Source organism: Mirounga angustirostris, unplaced genomic scaffold (assembly GCF_029215605.1).
Source record: "Mirounga angustirostris isolate CCGP_5_RB_7025 unplaced genomic scaffold, mMirAng1.0.hap1 SCAF_10, whole genome shotgun sequence".
Taxonomy (NCBI): Eukaryota; Metazoa; Chordata; class Mammalia; order Carnivora; family Phocidae; genus Mirounga; species Mirounga angustirostris.
The window spans coordinates 65,222,852-65,240,074 of NW_026991718.1; the positions used below are offsets into that span (position 1 = coordinate 65,222,852).

The 17,223-nt window shown below is 39.1% G+C and overlaps 1 protein-coding gene across 1 annotated transcript in view; it reads right to left on the reverse strand.

Annotated features, from left to right (window-relative positions):
* Window positions 1-17,223, reverse strand: part of EML6 (EMAP like 6) — a 266,233-nt gene that overhangs the window by 84,078 nt on the left and 164,932 nt on the right. Inside the window, exons 12-16 of the mRNA XM_045886192.3 lie at window positions 13,917-14,084; window positions 12,827-12,933; window positions 9,470-9,588; window positions 7,184-7,370; window positions 5,056-5,161 (exon numbers count right to left, since the gene is read on the reverse strand). Of these exons, the coding sequence (XP_045742148.2) occupies window positions 5,056-5,161; window positions 7,184-7,370; window positions 9,470-9,588; window positions 12,827-12,933; window positions 13,917-14,084 (687 nt within the window). The remainder of the gene's footprint in view (window positions 1-5,055; window positions 5,162-7,183; window positions 7,371-9,469; window positions 9,589-12,826; window positions 12,934-13,916; window positions 14,085-17,223) is intronic.

The window sequence follows — 17,223 nt, forward strand, 5'->3', positions numbered from 1 at the left end:
CACTTTCAGTGTCTCTTTTTTCCCATTTATCAAATCTACATTTTGTGCTTCCTTTTGTAACCTGTGTAGCTATATTAACATGTCCTTAGAAGACAAGCATCCACACATTTAAAATGACGGTTCAAGTTTTGTGTCTTTTGAAGAAAGTCTCAGGGTAAATTAATTTTTTTTGGCTTTTTATTAGCATTTCTGAAAGGCCCTATTAGCTTGTCTTCATAGTTACATTCCTTTCTACCTCAATTCATGACTATGAGGAGAAATGAAGAAATAGTCCAAATCCAGATGCACCTCAACAACCGTAACACCTCTTCTTTAGGATAGTGACCTTTTCTTAAATTCTGCAGGTGTAGGCTATTTCTGCATACCACATGGTTCAGAAATATAATTGGACACCTTTTTATCTTTTCCTAGTTTTCACCCTCCTCCACCGTCTTCCAAAGAGACTTGGATTTAGCTTTGAAAATCCATTGTTCCTTGACCAGCTGGAGTTTTTTTATTTTCAGCCATATTTTTAGAGCCAAGGTAATGTCCTTTTAAATCTTTCCAGTCACAGTGTGTATTAATTATGGATATTTTGTGACACAGTCCAGAAATAATTCTAAGGCACTTAATGTCAACAGTAAAGGGCATAGTGGAAAGAGAAAATTTCTACTCAATTACAAGTTGGTCCCTGCATTCAGGGCTCATAAAAAATGCATAGATTTTCAGAATTGAACATAGTGAAATCCAGTCAGTCTTAGAGGTGTCCTTGTGGAGATCAGTATTATTCAATGAAGGTTTTTAAAAATATGAGTAGGATATTAAACTAAAAAAAATTATGTGGCTGAAACTTTCTAATCTGGTTTTCTATTCATGTGGAAGCACCTTCTGTCCTGTAAGCACAAAATCAAAGATGGCTCCATTTTCCCTAGCCAGTGGTAACAAATTCACAGAGCAAAGAGTTGCTCAATTAAGTGAGATAATGTAAACTCATTCCTTCTTGTTTACATAGAATTATGGGTTATGTTGTAAGAAATGCTTTTCATTAAAAATGTCTTTTTTTTGCTTTGTAACAGTGGCAAGAATAATCTAAACCCCCACATATGACTGTTTGTTGTCTAGTTTTCACATTTATTTGTTACCTGCTCTGTATTTCCCTGACAATTGTTTTTTCTAGTAAGGGACAAATGTACTATCAGGTCTCCACAACACCTCCCCAAATGAGCTGGCTTATAAGAGATGGATGGATACGGGGTCCTGAGGTACAAAGATGGTGCCACCAGCTAGGTAATGACCAATGTTGGTGCCCTGTTCATGTGGTTCATTAGGGAAATCTAAGTAATATCTCTTGGCACGTAGACTTAAGCTACTCACTTTTCTATCACTCTTCAAAAGAAAGGTATAGTTGCTCCTGTTCCTATTCACATAAATGTATGATTCAGGGCTGTTCTAGGACAGGGCTCTCTTTTTATTGGGGGCTGTTCATGTGGCAGCCTGTGTGTAGCACTATGTCCATTCCACCTTTATACTGGCAAGTGGGGGCGGGGCAACTGGAGACACTTGCCTTTGGGTAAAGGGGGGACACTGAGCGCTCCAGGTATGACTCTCATGCTCAAAGTTTGCACTGGCCCTGATGGAGGGCAGAGTCAGGAGTAGGCAAGAGGACTCAGTGGGGAGAGTTCCTGGTATAGCTCTTGCCAGCTCAAAACCCCAGGCTTGGTGGCCTTCTCACTGCACTGAGGCCAGGAGACCTGGGTTCTAGATCAGGATCCGCCACGGTCTGACTTCTACCCCAGCCATACCACCAAACTCTCTGGATCTCCATTCTTGGTCTAGGACATGACACAGGGCTTTCAGTTTTATCATTATCACACAAAGTACTATCAATATAACTTAAATCAAAGAGACCTCTGCTCACACCTTCAGGAGGTGCCAGAGAGATCAAAAAGATCAACCAACCACCATAATTTGTCTCATGTAAGGGTTACACATTCAAAGAAGGATCAAACAGAAGAGATCCTAGTCAAAGGTCTTTCTGAAGGGTCCTTAACAGCAGTGCTTTCTAAAACTATCAACTAGCTTCCTTTCTGCCATTTATGTATCATCACTGTACTTGAACTCTGAGACAAACGTAATTTTCCACAATAAAAAATAACACATTTGCTGAACAAATATGGCTCCTCCCTAGTCATTGTTAAGGGCAATAAAGAATGTATTGTTGAAACTGAAATATCCTTTTTATGCAGAGAATATTTCATATCTCAGTATTTATTTGCCCAAGATAGGAATTAGAAGAAGTGACAGAATCAGCTTCTCAACCTCTTTCTAAAGCATCTGGTTTCTCTCCCCAGGCAATTGATGTGAGGGGCTGCCTTATGAGGGAAAGATTTCTAAATTCACTTAATCTCTTCACCTTTCCTTCCTGCAAAACTATTAGGCCCAGAGGAGAGAGGACTTCTCGGAAATGCAGAGGTCAAGTTACGGGAGACCAGCTCATTGCTACTAACTCATCTCTATTCAGTGTCGTTGATCTACATTCCTTTAATCCCTTCCCTAAAGGTATGAAGTAACAGGCATTAGATCTTTTGATCTTTATTTAAAAACCATGAAATTAATTCTACAGAAAAAATATTCTAATGATTATTAAATTCTATTTATATTATTCTAAATTTCCTGCCACTCTGCTTATACATTAATACACATATTCACATTTCCAGTGGAAATCAGTGAATAGATGCTATTTGAGTTCTATTTTTCTTACACTTAACTTGATACATAGAAATATGTATGAAATACACATAGTCCACGTACTTGTCATTTTGAGTTATAGCTTTTATTACATGGTGCCAAATGATCTGGAGTTATAGAGTCAATTTTTAATGTTGCCAAAAATATGAATATTAGATTCTCTATAATTTAATACATTCATGTTTTATTTTATTTATTTTTGCTAATGGGTCTCTCACTATTCTTTAGAGCATATTTAGTAATATAATTTTTATATTAAGTACATACATATGTATTGGCTAGCAGAGTTAACTTTAGGAAAAGGGCAGCTGAGCTATTGAGGAGAAGAGTCATGAAAAAAAGCAGAGGAAATTCATTCACATCCTTGGAAGAGAACCATGTTTGAACTCAAATTATGGTTTCCTTTCAGATTTTACTGCTTTATGAAGGACATACGACACTCTATTTTAAAACTGTAGGTTTATCAAACTTCTGGAAGTTTAGGACTTTGTATTCACTGTTACTGGGTGTGTTATCCAGGCTTCCCACGGGCAGGTGGCATGCCAAACTGTTCTCTATCCCTTGGTACTCATGCCTTCCCGACCTCACGTGCCTGCCAGTGTGCAGTAGGGACTCTTTAGCCTGGAGTTTTACTAGTTCAATAACCACAGAAAGTATCAAATAACCTCTAATAATGATCCAACAATTTGGATTTGTATAGTAGTTTACAGTATGTGAGGATGTGCGAGTCACAAAAAAATCCCCCCTCACTGCCCCATGTTACTGCAGGTCAAAACATAAACGAGATTATTTTCATGTGTAAACACGGTTTACAATGTGAGGTTCTAGTAGTAATAGTGACGGGTGAGACAAGTGAATGAGGCCAAACCTCATTCATTCCTTCACAGTTTTGGAGTCGCTTCTGTGTCTGCAGCACTACAACATGCGCAGTGGGGAGGAGGGAGATGGGCTCTGCTGGCTGAGCAGGTTATTGTACGAGAAGGGCATTAGCACAAACAGCTACTGTACTACATGGAGTCCAACAGGGAGCACAAGAACAATGAACCACGGGCCAGGGGATGAAGAACAAGGGGCAGGTTATTTCTCCCTGGAAGGTCGTACAGGAAACTTGCAGCATGATCTTAAAGGATGGGAGGACTTGAATGGACACATGGCAGCAGCATGAGCAAAGGGACACAGGCGAAAAGAAGGAGAGCCATGCATTTCGGTTCTATGGCTAGAGAGACATAAGGGAACATGAACGGGTAGGTGGGTGGAAACACTGCAAAGGAAAGTTGAGGCCACATCATGGAAGGCCATGAATGTCCAACCAAAGGCTCAGCCCTGAGTCAGCCAGCCAAGAGGAGTCCATGTGGTAGCAGTGTAACTGCATTTCCAGAAGACTCCAGAACTGTGTAGGATGGACTGGAGAAAGTGGAAATGGAATCAGAGTCCAGCATGACTACCATGGCAGAGATGAGAAGGAGTTGAGGCTTGAGCGAGGAAAGTAGAGAAAGGGGGACAGAGGAAAGAGAATGCGGTTGTGGAGTCATTGAACTTAATGATGAACATTATACACACTGCACATATTAAACATCTGAATGGAATTTAGAAAAAAAGAAATTATAGAATTAATTTTCAGTAGAAAATTTATAATTTTTTCTACTTATCTAACTTCTACAATTGGGATTAAAAATTCCAGGTAAAAACACCTTTGGTGACAGGCCCTCCTCATTCTCCATTCTAGCTTAAAGAAACGGTCTCACTGTAAAGGAAATCACATTCATCAGTTAGTATTCTAATAGTACTGTGTTCAAATCTTAAATTAAGGGGATGGAAAATCCAGCTCTGTTGTTTTCAATTTGAAATTTATTTCCACAACACAAGTGTTGTAAAGTGACCCTTTGCAGAGAATTTGCAGCCTTCCCTCTAGTTCTTTATATTTTAAATTGCAAGTGCCGTGCTCCCCCTTATTTGGAGAGATGAAATTGATGTTCTGAGTCACTGCCAGACATTTGCAACTAAGACTCTACAGCAACAGCTGCTCTGGATTTCCAACAGCTCAAACAAATGCAGAGCGCGGTGTGAGCTCTGGGTAATAACCTGGGAGAGAGGAAATGAGAAAGGCCAGGAAAGGACGTGTAATCTAAAGGCCACATTTTTTGTGTGAGGTATTCACATATCTAATTTCTGGTCTGAGACTGGGTAGCTGACATACCAAGAGCTTAGCTCATTACAAACAGAACTCGACTAAATAGGAGGTTGTAAAAACAAAAACAAAACCCAAAAACCCCGGGCCTGAGTAAATGCAGAACCATCAATGACTTCACTGGAAAACGGGGGCCTTACCTGAAAAATCGAGCGCACACACTCCCCTCTGGTGTTGTCCTTTCAATAGCGACAAACATTTTAGAGTTTGTGTGTCCCACACATGAATAGCAGCATCTCTTCCAACCTTAAGTAACAGATGAGTGTTATTAACTACTTATAAATTTTAACAAGAATGATTCCTAAGAGTCATTCTTAGAGCTCCTTTGAGTCAAGTGCTGCTCAGAAATCCAAAGCCACACATTTGGAGAGTAGGAAGACTTTCAGAAATCATCTGGTCTGATGCCGTTATTTTCCATTTGAGAAAATAGAAGCACAAAGAGTCTAACAGGCTCGTTCGGGGCATCAAATCGGGTGCCAGGCCAGCCTCACCTGGTACATGGCTCCCAGGCAAGGCACTATAAAACTCCAAATCAAATGTCCACTGTGCTTTTTGGGTTAGTTCGACATCTCTCTCTCCTGCCTTCTCAACTCCATGTACGATTCCACTTCTTGGTCAAGGAAGTCACCTGTATGTTGTTACGGCCCTGTCCTCAGAGTTCTTTTACCCACCTTAATTATTTCACTCATCCCAAGAAGGCCTGGCCCTGCTTCTCCCCCGGGAAATGACAGTTTCATGGCTTACTTGTTCTTAAAGTGGATTCTCCTTGAGGGGATACCAACTTCTCTCCCATTAATTCCCAACAACAGAAAAAATTTTAATAGTAAAGTGGTTTTCCTCACTTGATTGTAATGGAAAAAAGAACCCTGTTGGGTGTAAGGACTATAAAAGGGGAAATGTGACATAAAAGCATGCACATAACGAAGCAGAATCCAGCTAACTCCTACACTGGTGTATGGAGGCCCAGTTACCCCTGGAGTGGCTGCTGGTGCACTGATTTGTCACCGGTTTGTCTCTCAGCAATTACAGGATAGAATGTGGTATCTCCTCAGGGGTTTACGCAAAGAACCAATCCCTGTTCCCTCTTTCAAAGGAAAGTTATTAAATACACATGAACCAAGCATCATCTGTTATCAGAACAATAAAAAGGGGGAGGGAGGAGAGTGAAATGTAAAAATGCAAAGTAGTCATCAATTACTGTAAGAAACTTAATCATGGCAGCTAATTCAGAAGAGATGGTCTAATATGCAGTTGGTAGCAAACCAGTATGTCAGTTAATAGCACTTTGCTTTTGAAGGACTGTAATCCTTTCACAAATTATAAAAGCTATGGACTTTCCTCCCCCAAAATGCACATTTCTGGGGACTGACTCCTTTCATGCCCTCACTTTAACCACTGATCTCATGAACACGAGGCTATGAAATCTGTGCAAAGACTTCTCTACCACCTGTATGTCAGGTCTCAGAAACACTTGTTTCCTGTTAATTGCTGACCCTCATACCACGTGTTTTTCCTTGAGTTTGCCACTTACATGTTGAGAATCAGTTTAAGTCTTACCTGCAGTTAAAAGCCCATGATAAAACTGAACAAAAATGCAGTCTATACATTGAAAGAGTACAAAACTGAAAATACTACTAACATTACTACTTTGCCACAAGATAATAAATCTGAGTTTAACGGATTTTTTGTTTACAAAGTTGACTTTATCTCCCTCCTTTCCATGCACAAAATGACTGAATATAGGGCTCTGTTTTGAGTAGCTTTCCAATTATAGGTTCAATCCAAAGTTTAGGCATTCCAAAATGGGTCTGATAGAATTTTGTTTTTTAAAGGTTAAAATATAAAATGATGAATTAGTCAAAATTCATGGCTTTAAGTTTTACAAAAATAACTATTCACTAGATGTTATGCTAGTATTAAAAGATGGCTAATTCAATAAACACTGATTACCGAGGATATAATAAGTACTGGGTACACAGTGATGAGGAAAATATATTAAGACTGCATTCATGGAACTTAATTTAGTTTTAGCTAATCCTGTTTGTAGATATCATGTCAAGATGAAATCCGTCAGAGGCTTCCCACAGTGCTATAATATAGCGGATGAGGCTCCCACCATCACATGACCCAGCATTCACTGAATCTTCAGCTTCATGCCTCATGTTTGTTTCTATCAAGTATTTCTTGAACCAGTATATAAACTGGGCTCATAACTAAATCCTCTCCCTCTCTTTGGCGAGGCCCCCATCTCAGAGGAGAGATCTATACCTGCCCAGTGGCCACATAGTCCTTCACTGGATGGATGGTCAGGCTGAGAATGTCATCATCGTGCCCCAGGTACAGCCTCTGGGAGTGTTGCTGTCTGTTGTACACCACGGCAACTGCAGCAATGTGATAGACCACTTCTCCAGCTTGCGTGTAGAACAGATTATTTCTACAGTCGTAGCCTCTGTAACTGAAGCACAGGTCCAAGAAATGCACAGTAGCTGAATGGACAGTGAGTCAACAGAGCAGGAGAGATCAGAAGGCAAAGCTACCATGTTGCTGCAGACATGCACAAGTAGAACCACAGGTATCTCCATGGTTGCTCGGGACAGTAATCTTCAACAGGGGTACGAGGATCTCTGAGGGCATGTGAGTCTCTCTAAAGGGCAAATCTGCACTGATAAGTTTAAGAGAATTTGTTTCTAGATCTTCAGCTACTGTATGTGTCTTCTTCAAAGTGACCAGTTTGAGAACACACTTGTGAGGAGGTGCAGGTTTTCCCTTCCCACCTCCCCTTTCTCTACCACCTTCCTCTCACATTGGAAAGCCATTCCTTTTGTCCACATAGAATCTTATTATGTTCTATTAACCTGGAGCATGGAACCTTCCAGGAACACCAAAACAAACTCAGGTGTGGATATTGAAAGTGAACAATTCCAATAACTAGACATGAAGTTCTTTTGTAAGTCAAGTGACTTCCAATTCTTTGCTTTTAATAAAATTGAAGAGTGATTTCATTGAATTGTCAGGTGATAGATCATTAAACTATATTTTCATGTGATGTATCAAAATTGCAAGATATACCTATCTGTGTTGCAAGAGGAGCTTAAAGAACTGAGTAAGGTTGCTATGGTAAAATTGCTTCCTTTCTCATCTACTTATTTATGTGAGTAAGCTTTCTCAGTGCTTGTAACTATTAAAAAATGATAAATGGGAATAGAATCAATACTAAACTCTATCACATTCTAGCAATAATATGTGTACATATATCTGAACTCACTGAAAAAAATCTTATTAAAATTTTTTTCCAATAAAATTGTTTATATTTAGTAAGTACTTATTAGAATTTGTGCTATATTTATGTTGGTCTGATAAGCTTTGTACTAACAGTTGTAAAAAAAAATTCAATCCAAAAAAGAATGAACACTTAGAGCAGCAATGTCCAATAGAAATATTATGCAAACCATGTAGGTAAAGTGAAAATTTTCTACATTAAAAAAGATAAAAAGAAACAGATGAAATTTAAGAACATTTAACCCATTACGTCTAAAATATTATGTAATCAATATAAAACAAATCAATATATGAAATCAATATAAAAGCATGGAGCCCAACATGGGGCTTGAATTCATGACCCTGAGAACAAGACCTAAGTTGAGATCAAAAGTCTGACACTTAACCGACTGAGCCACCCAGGCACCCCTCAACATAAACATTTTAATGAGATATATTACGTTCTTTTTTTCATGCTAAGTCTTCGAAATCCAGTGTGCATTTACACCTACAACACATCTGAATTCAGACTAGCCATATTTCACATGCCCAGTGGCTTTAAGTGGATCCCATACTAGATAACACAAGTTAGAGACTCAGGATCACAGGGAATTAAATTTAAATTGCGCTTATATACATTTCTTTCCTTGCAAAATGTATGATAGGGTGATCAATAAAAGCCTTTCAAGCATAAAAATAGTACATTAGTATAAAATTCTATGGGAAAAGTAGCATAGAAATATGAGTTCAGGTATTTTTTAAATTGGTGATGGTGGGAATCAAATATCTATGACATTTCAGTTCCAATTGATCCCCTTAAATGAATGATGTATTTACAAAGCACTAGATACTATATTCTTCACAATCATTTAACCTTACATTGAAAAATTTTAGATGTCAACTTAAAGTGTGGAAGGTTGTACATTATTTTTAAAAATTCATAACTATTGGGGCATATGTGAGCAAAATTGTTTGAAAAAATATTGTCGTAGGTGCAGCCAGCTAAACAGAGCAGGAAATATGGGGGTAACAGGAACAGGGACGGGGGAGAGAACAGAGTGTAGTAACAATGAGCCACAGAAACGTATGTGTATGGAAGTCAATGAAGCATGAAAAATCTAGATACACACATTGTTATGACTAGAGGACATCAACTGAGATAACCGCACAGAGAATCATGTTTCTATTATTACTTCGGGTAAGTACACACTGGACAGAAGAGCCAGCCTGAAGTGGGACAGCACCAAGAAGAGGGGACCCAATGGTAGGCTGATAAGGCTGGTGACAGGCACCCACCCGTGTATGAACTGGAGTTTCAAGCTGTCCTCAGGAGCCTTTTCTCTTTTGAGGAAGGGCACTGCATGGTTTTTCTCTTTACTTTGTTGCTTTAGCTGAGGTAGATCTTCTTTGTAAACCTTAAAGCATAGCAGAAACATTTAGTTGAGACTCTCCGGGTTTCAAAAATATTAGTATCTTGGAATTCTCAGGAGGTCTTTAACTGCAGGAAATCAAGTTTTTGAGAACATAAGAAGCTAAAAATGGTCACCAGAGACAAAAGTCGGTCATTATATATAATGATAAAGGGGTCAACTCATCAAGAAGATATAACCATTTTAAATACGTACCCAACATCAGAGCACCTAAATATATAAAGCACATTCTAACAGAACGAAAAGGAGAAATAAACATCAGTAGTGTAATAGTTGGGGAAGGTGTCACTCTGAACAATGGATAAATGATGATCCAGACAAAGAATCAATAGGGAAACACCAGATGAAGAACACTGCAGACCAAATAACCTAGCAGACATATTCAGAACATCCCAGCCATCAGCAGCAGGATACAAGTTCTTCTCAGGATACATCAAATGCTAGGCCACAAAACAAGTCTCAATAAATTCAACAAGATAGAAATCACACCAAGTATGTTTTCTGGCCACCATGGTATGAAAGTAGAAATGATCACAGGAAGAAAGCTGGAAAATTCATAAGTATGTGGAAATTAAACCACACAGTTCTGAACCAATGGATCAAAGAAGAAATCAAACAGAAAATTAAAAAAATATCTTGAGACAATGGAAACACAACAATGGGATACAGCAAAAGCGGTTCTAAGAGGAAAGTCTGTAGCTATATACGTATACTTTAAGAAAAAAGAAAACTCTCAGATCAACAACTTAACAATATACCTCAAGGAATGAGTAAAAGAGCATAGTAAGCCAAAAGTTAGCAGAAGGAAGGAAATAATAAAGATTAGAGCAGAAGTAAATGAAATAGAGAATAAGACAATAGAAGAGATGAACAAACTTAAGAGTTGGTTCTTTGAAAAGATAAACCAAAATGAGTACATAAAACATGAGAATGAAGTTTACTTTCTAATGAACAAAACTATCTTGAAATGCCTTTTGAATCATTGGGATTCAAGGTCATCTTGAGTTTAAATAATTTATATTCAGAAAATATAACAATTTTCTGGTAAAATAAGAAAGGAAATGACTCAATAAATTATCAATAAAAAACAATAAAATGTTTTGCTATAATTTCTTCTAAGGTGAGAAATCTCTTGGTGATTCTGACATTTGCAAAACACAGACCTCATGAATCATGGTGATCACTCTATGGAATTATCTTCTTTCATGATCTCATGTATCTTGACAGATCAGACTCTGAGATTTAGAGCAAAGCTCTTGGCCTAACCTAGGACCTAAATTGTGCTGCTGACTCAGAGAATATTTCCTGCAATTTAATCTAAATGTAGATAAAAAGTAATGTTTCTCTATCATGTATTCATGACCTACTATCGAGAGAGATCAATTTAACACATTCAAGACAAAGTAAATCTATTAATAATTGCTCATCTTCATAAAGGAAAAATTTCATTTGATAAAGCTATGTAACTAAAAGAATATTATCATAATACAGTCTCTGTTTAGGATTTAACCAAAAATCTTTAAAATTAAAAAAAAGGAAGTCAAAAGATACCTCATTACTGCTTTGTCTATTGCAGATGCAATGAACTAAGCTTGTAAAAGCTAAAGTTAATTATCCATCTGAGCCCATAATGCTTTTTTCAGCTCATCAACTACTCAAGAGAATGGAATTCTGGTCTTGGCATTTATTTCAACTGTTTATTTAAACAAGTCTCATAACCTCTATGGACCTAAAATTCCCATCTGTAGAACAGAATAAAACTTCCTGCTCAGGAGTAACTCAGCAACAAAAAATAATGTAAATCAAATAATACAGATGAAGCTTTAGAAAATAAGATGCCAGGGAGAATAAATAAATTCTAGGCATGGATTTCAGTAGAGTCAAGCCTTTTCATTCTTTCACTAGCACCTTTTTACTAAATACAAAACTCCCAACTAAAGAAAACTGCTTTTCTTTTTTCCCTGAATTTTATGTTCACTTTGCTTAAATTCCATTTCCCCTTGATACCAGAATATAATATTGTTTAGTGTGTGTGTATATTTCTACATTAATAATTTCCTTTCAATCTCACCTTTAGTTTTATTGCATAATACATTGCACAGTCAAGCTGATTTCATCAAGAAGGTGACCCAAACCATCAGTTGGACTGCCTTTGTACTAATATTTCAAACACAGATTCAATGAGTGATGATTATGGGGTGGAAAAAAAAGTCATCATCTGAAAAGGTTCAGTGCTTCTACAGAGGCAAAGCCAAGCAATACACTGAATGTGCACTTTGGAGAGAAGCCCAGATCCGCATTCTTATCAATACTACGGATGATGTGGACGTGGACAAAGTACTTAACCTCTGAGGGTTATTGTGGGTTGGATTCGGTGTATGGAAAGCACAGGATCTGGCCCCGTAGAGACATGTGTTACCTGGCAGCTGCCCCCAGCCTCTATGGTACATCTCCGTGGGCAACACTGACAGTTGCTGTGTCTGAAACCTGAAATCTTATTCACTCCATGATCAGGTACAGAGTCTGCTTTACAGACATTCATGAAATGACAAGGAAGAAAACAGAACACCTATAGTTATCAACCATAAAAAAGGGACGAGTCTCCAGATTCCTGTGAAGGATGGCTCTCTTTAACACTCACTGTTTAGCACTAAAATGAAATGAATATTTTCAAAAAACTAGGACCCAATTTGATAGTAATTATGCAACTTTTCTACTAGAGGTGATTTCTGACTGGAGAGATCATGCGTATTGTATTTGGGCTTTTACTTTAATTAAATGGATAATGGTCTTCATAAATGGTCTTCATAATGGTCTATGTAAGTTAAGAGAGAAAGCAGGACACCAGCTCACTTGCAAACTACCATGGCTCAGAGGCTACCAATTCTGTACAGAAAACACATGCTTTCATGATCTGTTAAGAAAATGAAAAATTCTGTGGCTGACTTGCATATTTTTTCTGCAAAAAAAGACAGAAAACCCTGTCATGGGTTCAGTTTTAAAATTGGCTACTACCTTCCACTTAAAAAATTTTAATTATGTGAATGGGTTAAAGGCCTTATTTACAATCTGTACTTAAAGACAAGAGGCAGGTGATTTTCCTTATTCTTGTCTTGATTCTCTTCTGCCCAAGTACCAGCCATTTTTAGTGCAACGTCCAAATCCAATGAGATTGATGTTCTGGGCTGTAAGGCATTTATTATGAGGCTCTCTGCTTACTGACCTGGCGATCATAATTGATTTGAGTTTCTTGCTCAATATCAGAGTCCAATTCCGGCACGTCAGATAAATCCGAATCAGATTCTTCGCTGTAGGAATCAGTGCCACCTTCTGCAGAAACACAATCCGTGAGAAACAAGCAAAAGTTCGGAGACCCAAGAGAGCTTATAAATTTATTTAAAATATTTCCTTTCTTCTAGCAAAGTAAATTTAAAAATCACTATACCATAGTTTTACTTGGTGTAGGTTCTTAAAACATCTTTTTCCCCCCCATCTTCTGGTTAAGTTCAGCATACTCCTTTCAGGAGCGTTAACAGATAAGGACAACTACCCCCCACCCTGCCCCTCCAAGACTGAACTCATTTCCATACTTTCAGGGGATAACAAATCTTTGGGTTTAAATCTTGCTTTGAAAAGAGAAAAAAAGGGGGAAAAAAAAAGGAAGAAAAGGTCAGGGAAAGATTCTACCAAAATGAAGCTTGGAGCAAAAGGAAATCCAACTACTTAGTTCAGTAAATATCCTCTTAGCCTTTGCCATGTTCACCGAGTGGCAGTAATTGCCATGGTCAAAAGCTGCAGAAACTCTCCCATTGAAAACATGTCCTCACCTGGTTTTAAATTTTATTAGCCGATTATTTCTGCTGACATCACAGTAAATAGAATGACTACATATCCCCTGAACTAGAACACATTGGTCCCAATTGTGGACTATTGTTTGAACTTCATTCTGGAGCCAACTCCTACACCCAAGGTTACTCTGTCCCCCTGTTGTCTCACTGTGTAGACCTGCCAGAGTTACAGTTGTCCTAAAGAGGCTGTAATGTCTTTGTTCCTGTTATTCTTAAAGGCTAATTCTTCATGTAAACCTTTGACCTTCAACTTGCATCTGCTATAAACAAAATCCTTTGAAGAAAGTTATTCAACTGACTCATATGTGTCTCAAAGTTGTTTTTCTTTTTAATTTTAAATTTTATTATAGGAATGAATTTTTCAAAATTGCTTTAACTCTTTATCTTCAGGAGAGATATTAGAACATTCTTTGAAATTTTTATTGATCAGGAAAAAAATGCTGAAAAATTACAATTGGTTTTTACCCTGGGGTGCAGTTTCCAGCAGACCGTTGCTGACACCTTCTGGAACAAATCTCCACTGGAAAACTGAGTGGTCAGCCCCTCCTGTGCTCAATACCCATTGAAAGTCATGGGACCAGCGGACATTTGTGACATGTGCAGAATGGCCCACATACTTTCTAAATTTGGCTCCTGAAAAGATATTTTCGAGAAGATTAGTAATGAAAAAAAAAAAAATAGAATTCATAGGTTAAAAAATTAAATTCCTCTTCACGTTGAAAAGTAAAATCCTTAAATGTATTAGAAGATATAATTTTCAGTGTTACATATCATAGCAAGCCAAGGCTCCCCAAATTCTCTCAATTATTCCAGTACAGATTAAGCTAAAAATGGCCTTAACATTTAAGTCCTGTGGCTGAAGACACATCTGAACCTGTTCCAGATAATGCCTACTGCTTCACTGGTTCTGAAAATAAAATGCTTCAGAATGATGATCTTACACATTCTTACTCAAATCCAAAATAAGACAGAGAGTCCTTTGTAATAGGGAAACAGAATAATTCTGTGGGGAAAAAAAATCAAATTATTGTTCAGAGTCATGGATGTAGAGCTGGGAGAATTAAATTTTGTTCCCTTGCACTGATTGCTTTACTCAGTGAACACCATCCCCAGGGGAATGACTGTGGAAGGAAAGCTATTTGCACTTACGGCTGTAGCTGAACTACCAAAGTCTCGCACATGGTTGGTAGAGGGCAGCACAAAGGCAGTTATGAAAACAGGTCGGGTCCATCCTATCATGTGGAGGCCTAGTACTCCAAAGGCTACGGGAGATTTCAGGGGGCCAGCAAGCACTGCATCCCTCCTTCAGAAACAATGCTACCTACTGCAGGCCCTCTAACGGAACCTCTTTAATGGGGGAGAAAGCCATCTGTTCAACTGAAAATACTCATTGGAGAGGTAATGATTTAAATGTATATGAAGGTGAAAATGACCACACTATTTAAAATACCACCACGAAGCTGCCCCCATCTGAGCATTCTACTGTTTGCTTTTTCATTGTAGCACTTCTCATGAGATGTGTTTATATTTCCTTTATTGACTGTGTCCCCTCAGAAGAACAAAAGCTCCATGAGGGCAGGGATTTGTGCCTTTTTTATTTGTTGATGTATCTCCAGCCTCTTACAATAGCATGTAACAAATATTTATTGAATAAAAGAAGGCCACGTCCACCTCTTTCCAGGCTTTCCCTAGGACATGGTCACTTTACAAGACCTCCCTTGGTTCTCTGAACCACGAGGATGTCTCAGGCCTCTGCCCTCATCTCTTCTCTGGTGGTCCTCTCTCCCATGGCTTTAGATACTGTCAATATGCCCTCCACTGCCAAATATTCGTCTTCCGGCCCTCAATTCTCCCTGGACTGCTGATGGCCCATGTGCCACGTCCACTTGATGTCTAACAGGTGCCTCAGATTTATCATGAACAACACAGACTAAGTTCTCCTTCCCTTCTCTTATCCCCATCCCTCTCTTTTTCAATCTCTCCCCCAAACACACACTTTTCCTTGCTTATTTTCCCATCTCCATAAATGGTGCCACCATCCACCCCACTGCTCAAGCCGAAAACTTAGGAGTCACCCTCAGTTCCTCTCTTTCCCTCTATTCCCACATCCATCAGCAAGACCTTCAGCTCTACCTTGACACTGTTTCCTAACCTCATGCACCTGTGTTCACATCTGTTCCTAACACCTTTGTCCAAGCCACCTCACCTCTCACCTGGACTTGTACAAGAGTCTACTTAAAGCTTCCCCATCCCTAATCCATCCCACATGATATCAAAGTGGTCTTTTAAAAACTTAGATTGGTCATGTCACCCCTCCATTTTAAGCCCTCAATAGTTTCCCTCCACACTTAGAGTAAGACGCAAATTTCTAACAGTGGCTACAAGGCCCTTCATGACACGGTCCCCACCACCCTCTCCAGCCTCTGAGTACACAATGCTTCCCTCATTCATCACGCTCTAGCCACCCTGAACTTTATGTTCCTCTCCTGCATCAAGCTCATCCAAGCTCTACTGAAAGCCAACACTGTTCCCCTCAAGGTCCAGGGTTTATGCAACTCATGTCTTACAAGATCCAGGACACACTTATTTTGGGAGGGAGTTCTTCAAGGACTATGTGAGATAGAGAAGAGAGAGAGAGAGAGAGAGAGAGAGTGTGTGTGTGTGTGTGTGAAGGATTAATGGGGCAGCAACACACAAGTCAGTCAAGTAGGAGAGCCTTCCCTTGGAGAAGGGCTGATGCCAAGGTAGTAAGACGTGGCAAATGTCAATGAGCAAGGCTTTGAATTTTTACCTCATGGAAGTTTCTGCATGATGATGGTCAAACAGAATGTAGTCTAAATGACATCAGGGGAAATTATCAGTATCGATACTGCTTATTTTAAAAGATTTGAAAACTGTCAAAATGAAATGAGAAAAACTGGCTTGGTGATGTAAAAATAAAAACCACTGTAGGCATTTTCATTAACTGCAGAACATTTGTGTCAGAAGACTGTGCAGCAGAATCCTTCGTACATTAATTGTAAATGTGTCAATTAACTTGATTGGAAGTTTTATTTAATCACAATGGAAAACTACCATGTTTGCTCAGCCTCCACACTTCTCATGGTCACTAGCCCCTGCTCATGTTTGGCTGTTACAGGCTCAAAGGTTGGGGGCATACCTGCCACTGGGACCCTGGGCTACAGGGTGACAAGTTCCACCAACGGTTACCATTCCTGTCAACAACACTCCTTTCAGAACTCCCCTGCCGGTAGTTCAGGCACAGAAAGGCCACAGAAGTCTGAATGTCTCTGAGGCAAACTGCAAGATTTATAAACCATGTGCCATGAAAAGTAGAACAAGTCAATTTGCTCAGAGAATATGGATACTTCCGCAGACTACTGCGGAGGTTGTTATTACTCCCACCACACTATCACTCAGCTGTCAACCTTCCCTTACTCGGCAGATGTCTCCTGTGTGCCATCATCATCAGGGCTGTTTTACATATCAGGCTGTCTCATTCGGACAGACAGCACTGCTCACCTCCTCCCTCCCCCTTCCCCCATTCTCATCAATAAACCCAAGATTTCCCTTTCCATTCCTCTTTTCCAGACTCAAGACCACCCTACAATGTTTGGAGATACACAGGAAATACCAACTCTCCGTGAATTAACTTCTTCCCAAGTCCTGACTCTTGAGACCAACAGCACTGCTTCGGGTCCCAGTGATGTTTCTTCTCAATTCCCACGTTCCGTTCCTTCTGGTTGCCTAACTCAGGTTCTGCAAGTACATT